A 13,308-nucleotide genomic window follows, 5' to 3' on the forward strand; every position below is an offset into this window, starting at 1 on the left:
TTGTTTCTCTTTGTTCCTGCAAGACAGCAATATTATAAGAAGTCAGCTTTATTTAATGGATGTCATTACAGTAGAGGTCTACAGCAGCCAAGGCTGCTTAAATGGTGTCCTAGAGGAGTTGCCACCAGTCCTGCCCAGTCCTGAAAAATGCAGTAGTAAAGTTTTAACCTAGAGAGGTAACGAATATGCTATGATCTCCATAGCCTGGTTTCATCACAAGTAGCAATTAAGCAACAAGCGTAACTGTGGCCAGGGGAAGTTAATGAGTTTTCAGAAAAACTGATAAAATAGAAAAAAGGGCATAGAAGCAGGTTTAGAAACTTCACCGTGCCCAGCAGTGAGTCTTTTGGGTTTTTTTCCAGTTAGAGCAGTAGATCAGAGATACCACCATTTGCCATGACTTCGGCATCCAGCTTGTATCCACAGACCATCAGGGTACCACCTCTGTGCTTGTGCTACACAGCAGAGTGAAGCAGTTCAGACACTCGACTCGTATCAGTCCTGGAAATGCGTGGGCTTGCCTGGGAAGAGCCCTGCTTTGGGATTCTCCCCGGCACCCGATCACCACCACCTTTCTGTCTTTGCAGAAAGCTTTTTTCCTCTTTTCAACAGCATTTTGGTCAAACCCAAGGGTATGCTCATTCTGTTCATCATTTATCTTGCTAGACAGAAAATAGTTGCAAAACCCATTAATAGCTGGACACATCTCTGTGTAGTGCACCCTTTTGGCAATAACAACTTTATTGGATTTTGTGAGGCCCGAGGAGGAAGGATTATCGTCTAGTTAATATAGCTTGCCAGGGGTTTGAAAGGTTGCACTGTCTTAAGGTAGAGCAGGCAAATAAACCATTTTGTGGGGGATGTGTCTTCTCCTGTCTGTCCTAAGGACCCCTAAAAAGCTTTTGGTTTCTGTTAACAACAAACAATTCTTACTTTTTGATTTCCATGATGCAAGACCCTTCATTTCCCAACTTTTGTTGTGTTTTACTAGAACTGTGAGGTGGTTTGATAATTTAGAAAGAAACTAGATTCGACTGTTTTGCTCTTCTGGAGAGATGAGGAAGCAAAAGGAGGTTCCCTGCCTGCTGGACTCAGTGGCTGGTTGGAGCAGCGCTGCTGCTCTGGTTGTCTCCTCCTCCCCAGTCATCTCTTCCTGCCTGGTTTCTTGCCTGATGCCCTTCTGCTCATCTGCTGGGCTCTGCACTCTCACGTGAGTACTGCCCTGGTGACAATGTACTCTTTTTCTGCAGTGCATGAGGGTGTGGGAGCACTTTTCCCCTTTAGAGGTAAGGAGTCATTTTAGTTCCCTCACTTGCCTTTGCTCAGTCCTGTCTTTGCCTTCCTCAAGGACAGATCTGGATTTAGCAAGTGTAGCTTCCTCTTGGTCACATTTGGCTGACCTGCTTTCTCAGCTCGCTGGAGATGGATGGAGGTTCATCCTGATTCTACCAGCACTTCTTCAAAACGGTACTGAGTTTGGGACAAGTATTCTTTTTCTGAAATTTGGGTCAGTAGCTTCTGGGAGCTTTGGCTCAGAGGGATCAGTCTTTTTCTGCCCTCAGTGTGACCACTTACTGTTCAAGGAGGATTGCTCTTGAGCTCCGCAGTTGCATCTCGGACCATCACAGTAAGATACGCTAGAGCTCATCTGAGTTCATCGGAGCTTTAACTGCGGTTTTGTTTGCAGTTTGTAGTAGTGATAACTACTGTATGCCCCTAGCCATGAAATGTTATTTGTGTTAAGCCTCCTGCATTAGTCACGGACAATATCCCCTTATGTGTGACACCATGCAAAGAGGATGAAATATGGTCTCCGCTGTAGAGAACCTGCAATCTAAATAAAAGGCAAGAGAGAAGGAGACAGTGAGACAATGCCAGCAAATAAAGAGCTGCTCCTCTTTTCATGAACATGTTTAGGGAAGAGCCTATGTTATGACTGTCAAAAAAGAAAACTAATCTTCCCTCAAGGTACGAGTATTTCACAATGTCTGGAAGAATCCACTTAACGATTCAGGAGCCACCTTTGAGGAATGCTGCCTGTGGGCCTTACTGCCCTCTTCACTGCAGGCAGCTCTCTTGCTTTGAGGAGGGAACTAGTCTCTTTTGCTTTCTTCCAAGGGCAGCTCCTTTCCAGCATATTTTAATAAAGCTATAAACCGTCTGAGAGCTGCTTTATTCCTTAGCCGATGTGTGTGGGTAGTGCCTACCAAGATAGGGCCCTAATTGCTGGCCAAGGTTTCTTGTTTCCACTGTGCGTGCTTGATGGTTTCTGAAACCTCTGTGGTGCGGATTCGCCTGGCACAAGAGTGGCCAGGTTGTGGCAAGGACTTACGGAGACTAATACAATGCAAATAATAACATCAGTAATTAAAGAAACACTGGGAGAGAATTTGGAATTAATTTTGCCTCAGAGTAGACTGGGAAGCAGGGAGAAGAAGGGCTGTTTGGATCGAGACAGGCTCTGCCTGCCGCACTGTATTTTCTTTTCCTGGCCAGAAGGCTCAGGCAGTAGGGCAGCATGACAGATTCTTGCTTATTACTTGAATTGTCTTCACTGCCTAGGCTTTCTCTGGGCTCACCCTGACTGCAAGATGAAGCACGCTAGCCTGGCCCACGTTCATCGAGGTTGAAGCTGGGTCACAGCACCTCACTGCCAGCGTAACGAGGCATGCTCTTCTGAACAGCTACAATAGTTTTGCTGATGCGCAGGAACTTGCTTGGTGACCACAACTTACTGGAGGCCATTTGTTTTATTGGGCCAATGTTCATGAGCCGAGCCAGTGGTTTAGGCTGGCGGTAGAGTAAGACCTTGGCTGGCTTTAGGAAGAGATTCATCTACAGCTTCTTTTTATCCCTGAAGCAGACTACACAGTGCAGCTGCAGCAGCGCAGGCTCTCACAGGGCTTGTGTGTCTCTGAGCCCCCTCAAAGCTGCATCTTCCAGAGACGACGTTTTCACCTGCGCGAAGCCAAGGCTAACAGCGCTGCAGCAAGTCATGCCATGCAAACTCAGGCAAACGGCTTCACTTCAGTACAGTGGGAATTTGTGTTCTGGCAGCTGCACTGATGACTCGGGTCTTAGGGGAGAAATTGAGCAAATCTCCTGTGCTGACAAGGCGCAGGAATTTCCTAAAGTTGCATTTTTAAATTTCTGTAACTAATGCACTAGGAGCCCTTTACATGTCTGAGGCAAGGCGAGGGAAGGGGAGAGCCAGGCAGGGGAGGAGGGAAGAAGAGGGGCAATGTTATGCCCATGAGATGACTGAAACCATGCAGCCAGCTGCTAGGCCCCCTGTGTGGTGCTCAGGAATCGCTGCTCTCCTATCACTGACTTCGTAGACAAAGCCATTCGCTGCATTGCAACACAGTGGCTTTGCAGACCATGTTGGTATCCTCAGAGGCAACAATGGCTGAAACCTCCAGCCCTGGAGGACTCCGCAATCCAAGCTGGCAGCCAACTGGCTGCTCCTGGATTTGCCCCTGGGAGTGCCTTGCTCTTTGTCTTTTACGCTGAGCTGGGGCCACATTTCACTTTGATTACTCAAGTTTCTTTTTTGGTTTTTCTTTTTGATTTGTTCTTAATCATTGTGCTGCATTTTCATGCTTTGCTCATTAGACTGGTGTGTTGCAATGTGACCAGCAGTCCTGGAGGAGTGGGAAAGGAATGTGTGTCCAGTGCATGAGAAGTGCAGACGTAACTACTTAGACACTCTTGTAAATCTCTGCAGGCTGACTCCTGTGTGCTCTGCCTGTCCTGTAGCAGCTCATCACACTGGTCTGCAGGCAGGAGGAAGCCAGATGGTTTGGTGTGCACATACAAGCAACTATGTGTTTGGACACTTCTAACAAGAAAACAGGCATGTCGAGCAAACTCCTGATTCTCTCCATACTTTCTAGCTAAGCGGTTTCCTGTGTACAGGAGGGCTCGTTTGCCAATGTCAAGATAAAAGCAAAAGAGACCTCAATCTCCTTTGATTTTTCTGATCAAATCTACCTGCTAAAGTTGAGTTTCTACCCAGAGATTTATGCCAGTTGATGCTACATCCAGTCATAGCTATGCTGGTATGGAAGGATATTTTGAGCGTGTATCCGCTTAGAACAAAAAAAAACCAAACCCAGAACGCGTATTTTACATGTCTACTAGAATGACATGTGCAGGTTAAGGAAGTACAGGATGACTTTTTCAGCTCATCACCTCCAAGGCTGCATGGTGATTAGTTGGGGCAAAATGGACCTTCCTGGACGGACAGACTGGCAAGGCAGAGAGGGGAAGCAGCACTGCAGTAGTTAAAACACAGCACACTGTGTGTACGGTGATATCATGAGGCAGGGCAGAGAGCTGGGGTAGCTGCAACATCACCTAGGTGTTGTTAATGAGCAGTGGTGTTCCTGAGAATATTTACATCTTGAAGAAGCCCTAGGTTTGGTCTTCACTTTGTTGTGTCCCCATTTCCCATAGTGCAGTGTAGGGGGCTTTGGGAAACCCCATCTGGGAAAGCCTGAGATTCCACAAGTTTCCCCTTCTGCTTTGGGTCAGAACGGAGATTAAATGGAAAAGTTACCCAAACACATTCCCACCCACCCCCACAGAGGCACTGGGCCAGCATACTAACAGAACAACTCCACCATGATGCAATTAATTTATCAAAGCACGGGACACTTAGGTTCAACTATTCATTACAAGATCTTACAAAACTTCCATTACAGCCACTCACGACCAAACTCCTTCCCAGGGCCAGGGCCGAGGAGATGCGAGCCGTCTAGGACCCACCTCCCCAGGCCAGCGGGCAAGCGGCAGCAAGGCGGAGCCGCCGGCTCCCCTGAGGCGGGTCCCGCGGCGCTGGCAAGGCCGGCGGCACCCGGCCCGCCACCGCTTCCAGTCAGCGCCCCGGCCTAGGTTTGGCGGAGGGACCACCCGGCCCTCCGTCCCCGGCCCTCCGCCCCCAGCCCTTGCAGCGGCCAGGAGGCGCTGCCACACCGCCGCCGCGCCTCAGGCGCCCAGCGGGCAGCCGCGGAGGGAGCCGGGCCGGGCCGGGCCGGGCCTACAGCTCCCGGCGGGCCGCGCGCCGCGCCCCACCTAAGATGGCTGCCGCCCGCCGCCTCCGCTCTAGCCCGCGCCGCCGCTGACGGTGCTCCCCGGCGGCTCGCCGCCGCCCTCGGTGGGCTACCGGAGGAGCGGCCCGGCAGGGGGCGCGCTGCCGCCGCGGGCGGAGCGGCGCGATGGAGCCGCTGGGGGGCTGGCAGTTCGAGGACTCCCTCTTCGCCCCCAGCCGGGAGCGGGACCCGGGCGGCGGGGCCGCGCTGCCGAGCGGCGCCAAGCGCTGCGAGCCTTGCGTGAGGAGCGGGGGGCGGCGGGGGAGGCCGGAGCGGCCGGAGGGGTGAGGCGGGGGCCGGCCTCAACCCCCCTGACGCGTTTGTGCTGTGCCCGCAGTGGTTTTGCGGCGAGGCGGACGGCGGGGAAGGCGACGGCGGGCTGACGGCCAGCAAGTTCCGGGCGGACTGGGCCTACCGGCGGCGGGAGTTTGAGGTACTTCCACGGCCTGGCGCCTGGGCCCTGCGCCGCGGCAGGTGTGGGGCTGTAAAGCAGGGGGATCCTGTAGTCCCCGGTGGGCCGAGTGAATGTGCACGTGTATTCCCATAAAAGCCTCCTGGCTGAGCCACAGCCTGGGGGTGCTGGAGTGTGCGGGGCGGTGATGTCCAGCGCGATGGCCCCTCGTTTGTGCTGAAAGCCTGACAGCCCCACGGGCAGCCGCGGTGACCCGGTGAAGAGCCGGCCTTGCTGGCTGAGCTGCGGTCAGGCCACCGTGAGTAACCTGTGTCCTGGCAAGCTCCCCCAGCCACATGTCGTCTTTCCAGGAATCCATGTGAAGTCAGGGTAAACTGGCCAGAAACACCGCTCTGCACCCGGCGCAGATCCAGATCAGGCTTGCACGTCCGAGCAGTTCAGTAGTGAGCAGAGCTGGTATTTGTGGCCATGGAAGTCACAGTCAGCCAGGGTTAAGCATGTCGATTTCTCTCCTCCTGGAGATAATACCCTGTCCCACAAAGGCTGTCAAATCCTGGCACCCACCTGGCTGCCGCTCACCTTTCTCAGAGCTGTCAGGTGAAAGCTGTCTGCAGTTGTCAGTCTCCTGATGGTTGGATTACCAGCCTCATCGTTAATTGCCCCACCTCTGCAGCTTCCCCTCACTCTTTATGACTGGTTGTGCCTTTGGGGTGTGTTTATGTTCCTCGTTTCTGTCCCTGCCTGCTGTAGTTCTAGACCCAGTCCTCACTGCCTACTTCCTGAGCCATATTCCTGATCATGGGTGCTCTCCTGCCTCTGTAGTCCTAGTTGCAGGATCCAGTCTTTTGTTACCTTGTTTCCTCATTGAAATGAGCAGCTTCAGCCCTTGTTTCAATTGTAATAGCTTCTTACTGTGGGCTGTTGTTTGCATTACAGGCTCCCTGATTTCAGAGCCCTTCAGGCTGACTTTTGACTCCACACCTTTCGCCTTGCCCATTGGATTTATGGATCTTGTACTTCAGTTAGCTTTGAAATCTCCTTTTTAATGTTATTCCACAGCTGCTGCTGCCTTGTCTATATCCGACAGATGCTTTCCAGTCTCAACTGAGACGCCCTGAAGGGATTCATAAGTGTGTGCTATAAAGAAAGATGCCTCAGGCTGTGGTCAGACATGGCTGCTGACCCTCAGGAAGAACAGACACTGTGACAGAACCAGAACTAGTCTGCACATAAAATTACAGATTTGAGAGCACCAACCTTAGAAAGAGGGCTGGAAATAAGTAAAAGGGGGAAGTAATCTCTTCATTTGTTGTGAATACTTTTTTATGTCAGCCTAGGCCACTTGATAGGAAACACCAAGGACAGCAGAGATCTAAGCTGTGCTCATTTTTAGGATATAGGTGACTGTAGAATCTGCTTGGGATTCATAATGCCTGATCCTTGCCAGGTTATATACCTTTGTCACGTAACAAGGCAAACGGGTGTCCTGCAGACCTCTGATCTGTTTTCACCAGTGGCTGCTGCACTCACTGGGCAGAGGGGAGATCCCTCTTTCACTTGAGAAGGGATGCAAACTTAACAACAGGGAAGAAAAATATTTCAGCCATTTTACTAGGAAGTATTTAGGGTCTGTCACCTGGAAGCTCTTTCTGTTAGAACCGTTCAAGTTTGCAAGGAATAATTAAATATTAATTTTGAAAGATGGGAGAATGAGCATTGCTCTTCAGTCTTCCGGTCTGCGCACTTACACAAAGGGGGAGGAACCAAGACCGCAGTCTTAGCTTCACTGAATACTTAATTTAACGTATTTAAATGTTAATTGGAGTCCTGGTGAGTGCCCTGAGTATTAAGCTACAGAAGTGTTGCTTGTTCTTGTCCTTTTCCTTCGCCCAATTAATATTGAATTATTTAATGCAAATTAGAACCACCCTGCAGCAACTACGGCAATTCACCTTCCCTATGGTATTCTATGACTTGCTGGTTATTCATGTGAGGTGAGGTGTTTGCAGGTTCAAGCCTTCCCATAGAGAATGTCATGGATTTGAAACAAGGTTCCTCAAATTTAGGTTGAGTGCTCTGATTATCAAGTTGATGGCTGCGGGAAAGATACCTTGTGTCCCATATTACTCAGGCTGGTAGATGATCCCTTCTGGGTCAAGCCTGGTGGGGGTGAGGTGGACAGATGTATAGTGAATCCTGTGCCAGGGCTTAAACACAAGTTAGGACTGAGGTTGCTCATCACCATCTAGGTTTGGCTGTGTAGTACCAGGGCCCTTGTCTGTTGCTGGCATAGGTGGTAGCTGAGTCTGGGGAAATGAAAATGTGGACTTCGGCTCCTGAATTCCCTTTGTGACTGTAGTCATAAACAAAACATGCTGTCAACCTTGCTTTTAAATGAAAATATCTCACTGTTTTGTTTGGCTTTTCTTTTTGTTGACACTACTAGAAAGCCCTGTGTGAATACTCAAACTGTTTGCTACTCTTACCTGCCAGTAACATTGCAATGAGACGAGATGTCCAGGAGGGCCAGGCTCGGTGTTTATCTCGCTTAGGAAGGCACAAGGAAGCTCTGGATATTGCAGAAAAAATGGTAAATAATGCAATCTTTTTTTTAAGTTTTGAACATTAAAATATTGTCAGTAGTTCTTTTATATGGACCGTTTTCTGGAAAAATAATCTTCCTGTGTATAATCTTTTAGGATGTTCAGTGCTCAGAGTATTTGGTAAACAGAGGGTAACTGTCACTGCAGATATAATCACTCTTTAGAAATCAGAACACCCTGTACCACAATGAGCTCCCTGTGCAGGGAGGCTGGTAGTCCTGGAAGGGACTAAATATCATGCTCTGCTAGGCAGAATTAATGTAATGTAATAGGAATGATAAGAAAGGGGATAAATGAGTGCTTAAATCTTTCCACTATAAAAGTGTTGGTTCAAAACTCCCTATTTATAGCCATATACTTGCTGCCAAACTGCCACCAAGCAGTATCTAACAGCAAATCGAGTTTTTCCCATAAAGGAAAAAATCTAGAGGCTCTGAAGTTTGCTAGAATTTGGCTGCTGCTGTTCATTTTATATAAAAGGTGCTCATACTGCAAAGAAGTATGCAGCTGTATAGAACTCTGAAGGCAAATAAGCAAATGACAGTATTCAGGGCCTTCTTGCCTTTCAGACTGGAACAAGGCAGCTAGAGGGAATGCTGTCAGCTTGATCATGTATGATCTGAATCATGTTGTATCATTTAAAATTAAGAGCACAGTTTTGTACAATTACCGATACTGATATTTGTGTGTTATTATTCAGGGAGACATTTTTTTAGACTCTAAAGTATGATTCTGTTCTACTCTGGTTTTTAATCTGTTATCTTTTGTTTCTAGAGAAATGGTGCTACTAACACAGATCACTTAATGACGGTTCTCAGCCTGCAGTTCGTGATTTACCAGGGTCTGGAAAACGTAGAAAAAAAGATCACGTGTCTGCAGCAGCTGATCTGCTTACATCCTTTCAACCCTTGGTACTGGAAGTTACTTGCTGAAGCTTATATGGGCCTTTTACAAAGTTTTTCTCCATTAGTCATTCCAGAAACAAATGTAAATCAGTCTGAAGAGGTTAGTGTCAGTGATAGTGGTTTCAAAACACCGACTGGAAGAGAGATTAATTTGCAGCTTCACAGTTCAGACAGCCAGAAAGAAGGCCCTCGGTCCAGCCTTGCTACAGAAACAAAGGGGCAGAATGCAGTGACTTGTAGCAGCAGCCAAGCTGTGAAAGAACTCCTCTGCGCTTCAGAAGAATCAGAAAGGACAGACGAAGGGAAACATGCAGTTTCCGAGTCCTGGGAGCAGAACATGTCAAAAAAAGTTGGGATAAAGGCATGTGCCTCGTTTATTAGAGCAAGGTAACTAGCCGTATTCTTAGAATAACGTTAACTTCTCTAAATTGAGAACAATTTAAAATGTGTTTTTCTCAGCCTTCATATTTTCAGTTTACATTTTCAATTTAAATGTTTGTTTCAACATTGGCAATGCTAACTTAGAAGCACCCTGCTATTGCTTCAGATCTAAAAAGCAAAATCCATTAGCATGGTAGCTGTGAACAACCTAAATCTGAGTGGAAAGAGTAAACCAGTGTCATGCACTGTTGAGAAGTAAAGCGTTTTTTAATGACCTTATTATATAAATCTTTTCCAGTAATTATATACAAAAGGACTTGTTCTTCAACAAATGCTTCTGTTGGAGCATGGTTTTTTTCCTGGTTCGGTATTAAAGGTACCGCAGCAGAAGTGCCCCAAGGGGAAAAGTAGCCAGTCTTCCTTTTGCGTCTGCCACCTGTCTTATTTGCTTGAAGCCTCATGCTTCAGCAAAAATGTATTTTATAATACCCCCGTCTGCATAATGGATGAGGTTGAAAAATTAACTCTGTGACAGACAGCTGATTGACAGGGCTGCATTAAAATGCTCTTTCCTTTTCTTCCCTCTCTTCCTAAATGTCTTGCGCACAACAAAAATCCCCAAAACATAATCTTTCAAAGACATAATTAGGAACTGGGTTTGTTGAAATAGTCTTGGATTTTTTTTCCCCTGTCTTGCCTCTCAGTAATGTATGAGTCACTGAACGTATTTAAAGCCATTTAATGAACTTTCACAAATGTTTACAGAGAACACTTTGTAACTGTCCTGTTAGGGCAAGATTTAAGAAATATAAAAAACATGTAGTAGCTTTTAACCGTACTCAGACTAAGAGACGGTGACTTTAATTACTACTTGGGAGAAGTTAATAGATAATACTGATATTGAATATTCAAAGCTACATTCATATTAAAATAATTTGTGTTGCTTGTTCAGGTGTATATGGTTCAGCATTAAGACAATTATAAAGTGTGGGATTTCGTCGCTTGGCTCCACAGCTTCACAAAGTCTTACTGTGGTTTATATTTGCAGATACACTTGTTCAGGGTAAGCTTCTCCCGTGCCCAGGGCTTATGTATTAAATAGGTTATCTAATGTTTTCAGGTTTTGGATTTTAAGTGAGGTGTGGGTGTTGCATAAACATACGTGCAGGGTAAATTGCACCTGGAAAAGTATTTGAGTATTGGGATTTGTAGGAAATAACATTGTGTGTTAAAGCATCATGAATAATTGACTCTTGTAGTTTTGCCAACAAAAAAGAAAATTGGACAAATGATTTTGTTTAATTTTCATTGAGATTTCTTTCTTTCTTATGTTACGTTGATGAACATTTTGAAACAAAAATGTTTTACAAATTAAAAATGTTTTCCATTTTTATTTTGAATTTCCCAGTCAAAACTTCACTGAATTTATAAATGGTTTGTTCTAGATTTGCAGATGTTGTTTATAATGTTCAAACAAAAACTTCCATCTTAAGTGTTCTCTTCATAAAACCACACACCTTTATTATAACACCTGCTTCATTTAACTTTAGTAAATGCGATTAAAAAAATTGTCATTCTTTATGCATAAAGCTTGAATTAAACATAGTTTCAGTAACGATACTGCGAAATCTCTTGGTTGAATATACTTAGATATTTTCTCTGCTGACGTGTTTTACAATCCTTGTGTGAGGAAGACTCTGGAAACTACCATCGCTCGAGCAGTTGCTGATAGAGTCCCTCTATGACGTGAAGCCATGTTGTGAGCATGACACCTAACCTTCACCGGATCATGGTGGTGACCTCTGGGGCACTGCCTTGAACATAAAACTGTGATGAAAGATTTTAGAAAATATTCCAGGGTTGGCCTGTGTGGGGAGGATATTTTTGTTTGATATTTGTCTAACACCGCCCCCCCCCCCCAGATTTCTGGCTTTTTAGGTTACAAAGATAATCACTGCCATAGGTAAAAATGTGCTGCTGTCTGGTTAGGCCTTAAGGATGTGGGACACCTGATGTACTGCAGTTAATGCTAGTAGATCTGCACTTCTTTGAATTGTGTGACAAATACATGGGGAGAAGAACATTTGCACAGAGCAACCAGAGGTACTTGGCATGTTGCTTTTCAAAAGTACCTCTCGGTACTTCTGTCATAACACGGATATACCATACCCATAGTAGATTGATATGGATGTATTAATTTTTTTGCAGTCGGCAAAACTCAGGAAGAACAACTGGTTTAAAGTATTACGTTTTAGTTGATTTTAGGTTTGCTGACTTACTGTTTTGCCAGCTGTGCCTTGTTTTAACTGCCTTTTTAATTTCAGGCTTTTACTTCAGCTTACCCAGTTGCAACAGTCGTCCTTCGTGCTAGAGAATAACAGAAAAGGTCAAAAAGAAATTGATGACAAAGTGGCACAACTTGGTTTCCATGAAAACTCCTTGCTGTTGATGACGAAGGTAAGGGGTTGTTTCATAGTGTGCAAGTTCTCAGCTATACAAAGACTGGTTGAGGTACCTGAGCCAGTTCAGGCACAATGTCCTGTAAGCATGACACTCCTCTGAGCTAACGAACTGCCAGGAAGCACAGTAAATTAGTTGGGGCGGGTTGCCGCGGTAGCGTGTTATCTGGAGCTGACAGTGATGCATATGTAGTGCTGGCTTGTGTCATGCAGGTGTATCAGTTCTGCTGAGATTCTCCTTTCGGGAATGTTCAGGGTTCCAAGTTTCTCACTGGACTTGTGTTTGCAGATGCATCATCGGTGTTTATTTCCTGGGATGCAGATTTTTATCTCAGGAATTTTAGATGCCACAAAGTGAATCACAAGTATGAAGCAGAAGTGGATATTACTTTGATGGCCACAGCAGTATTAATCGCTTCCAGAAAAAGTATTAAACATTTTCAGAAAAAGCCAGAGACATCCTTTTACATTATTTCTTTGTTCTGTTTGGTGCACTGGGTTCTAGTTTTAAAGAAATACAAAGGAGATGAGTAACACTGCATGGCTTTCTTTATAGAGATGAAGCATTTTTAATGCTATTTATAGAGTTTCTGACTTAGATCTTAAGGAACAAAAGGAAGCCAGTGAGATTTTAGCTTTGCTGTCGGTAAGTTGGTGAAAGCCAAGCCTCTGCCGGGTTGGCAGGCAGTCTTGTGGAGCTTCATCCATAAGAGGGCAGTAGGATGCAGACTATCTCAGGTTTTGAAAAAGTTGAGAGAAGAAACTTCTGTCTTTGCTTCAGTTGGTCTCACACCCCTCCAGGAGGAGATCAGTGTTGGTGCTGTTGCAAGGTGAGCACTGAATGCAAAGTTGGCGTTGAAATTTCTGCTGCTACTCCAAGAATAAAAATCCCTCTGTACAAGCGCAGCCAGAAGCTGGGCAGGGTTGTGCGGCTGTGAAGCTTGGGCTCTTTGTTCTCAGTGTTTATTGCAGACTGCAACAGGCAGACAGCTTGATCACGACTTGGAAACTTCTCCTGGATGGCATGTGGTTCACGTGTCAAGGGCTTTTCTTGTTAAAATCTGTTATTAATGTCACATTTGCTGTTTTCTCCCATCTTCTTTCTTACTCTGTTTGCAGGTTATGGGGCAGGATATTATACCAGAAAAACTGAAAGAGGAATTTCAAGGTGAGGTAAAGTGCATAGGCCCTTCAGCACTGTCATCATTGGTAACTGCATCAGCCACAGAATTTGAAAACAAATGGTTCAGTAATCTCCAAGATCATTTATGTCACTTCGACAGACAATTCTGTTCAGATATATATCTCCCACCATCAGTAACTTAAAGGTTTTGTTGTATTTATTTTCGTATCTCCAAATGATTGTGGAATGGTGTATGCAATAAACTTCATATTACACATTTTTAAAGAATTCTTGTTGTATATCTTTTAAGAATATATATACATCTCTGTATT

General features: G+C 45.8%; 1 protein-coding gene across 1 annotated transcript; it reads left to right on the forward strand.

Moving 5' to 3' along the window:
- The first annotated feature begins 4,917 nt into the window (after nt 1–4,917).
- Nucleotides 4,918–13,256, forward strand: LOC308060026 (uncharacterized protein C8orf76). The gene is made up of 6 exons (XM_080378219.1): nt 4,918–5,333; nt 5,431–5,526; nt 7,952–8,095; nt 8,883–9,400; nt 11,719–11,851; nt 12,973–13,256. Exons 1-6 carry the CDS (start codon nt 5,220–5,222, stop codon nt 13,177–13,179), a joined length of 1,212 nt encoding a protein of 403 aa, XP_080234345.1. The 5' UTR covers nt 4,918–5,219; the 3' UTR covers nt 13,180–13,256.
- The last annotated feature ends 52 nt before the right edge of the window (nt 13,257–13,308 follow it).

The sequence above is a fragment of the Falco punctatus genome (genome assembly GCF_963210335.1).
Source record: "Falco punctatus genome assembly, chromosome: 3".
NCBI classification, from domain to species: Eukaryota; Metazoa; Chordata; class Aves; order Falconiformes; family Falconidae; genus Falco; species Falco punctatus.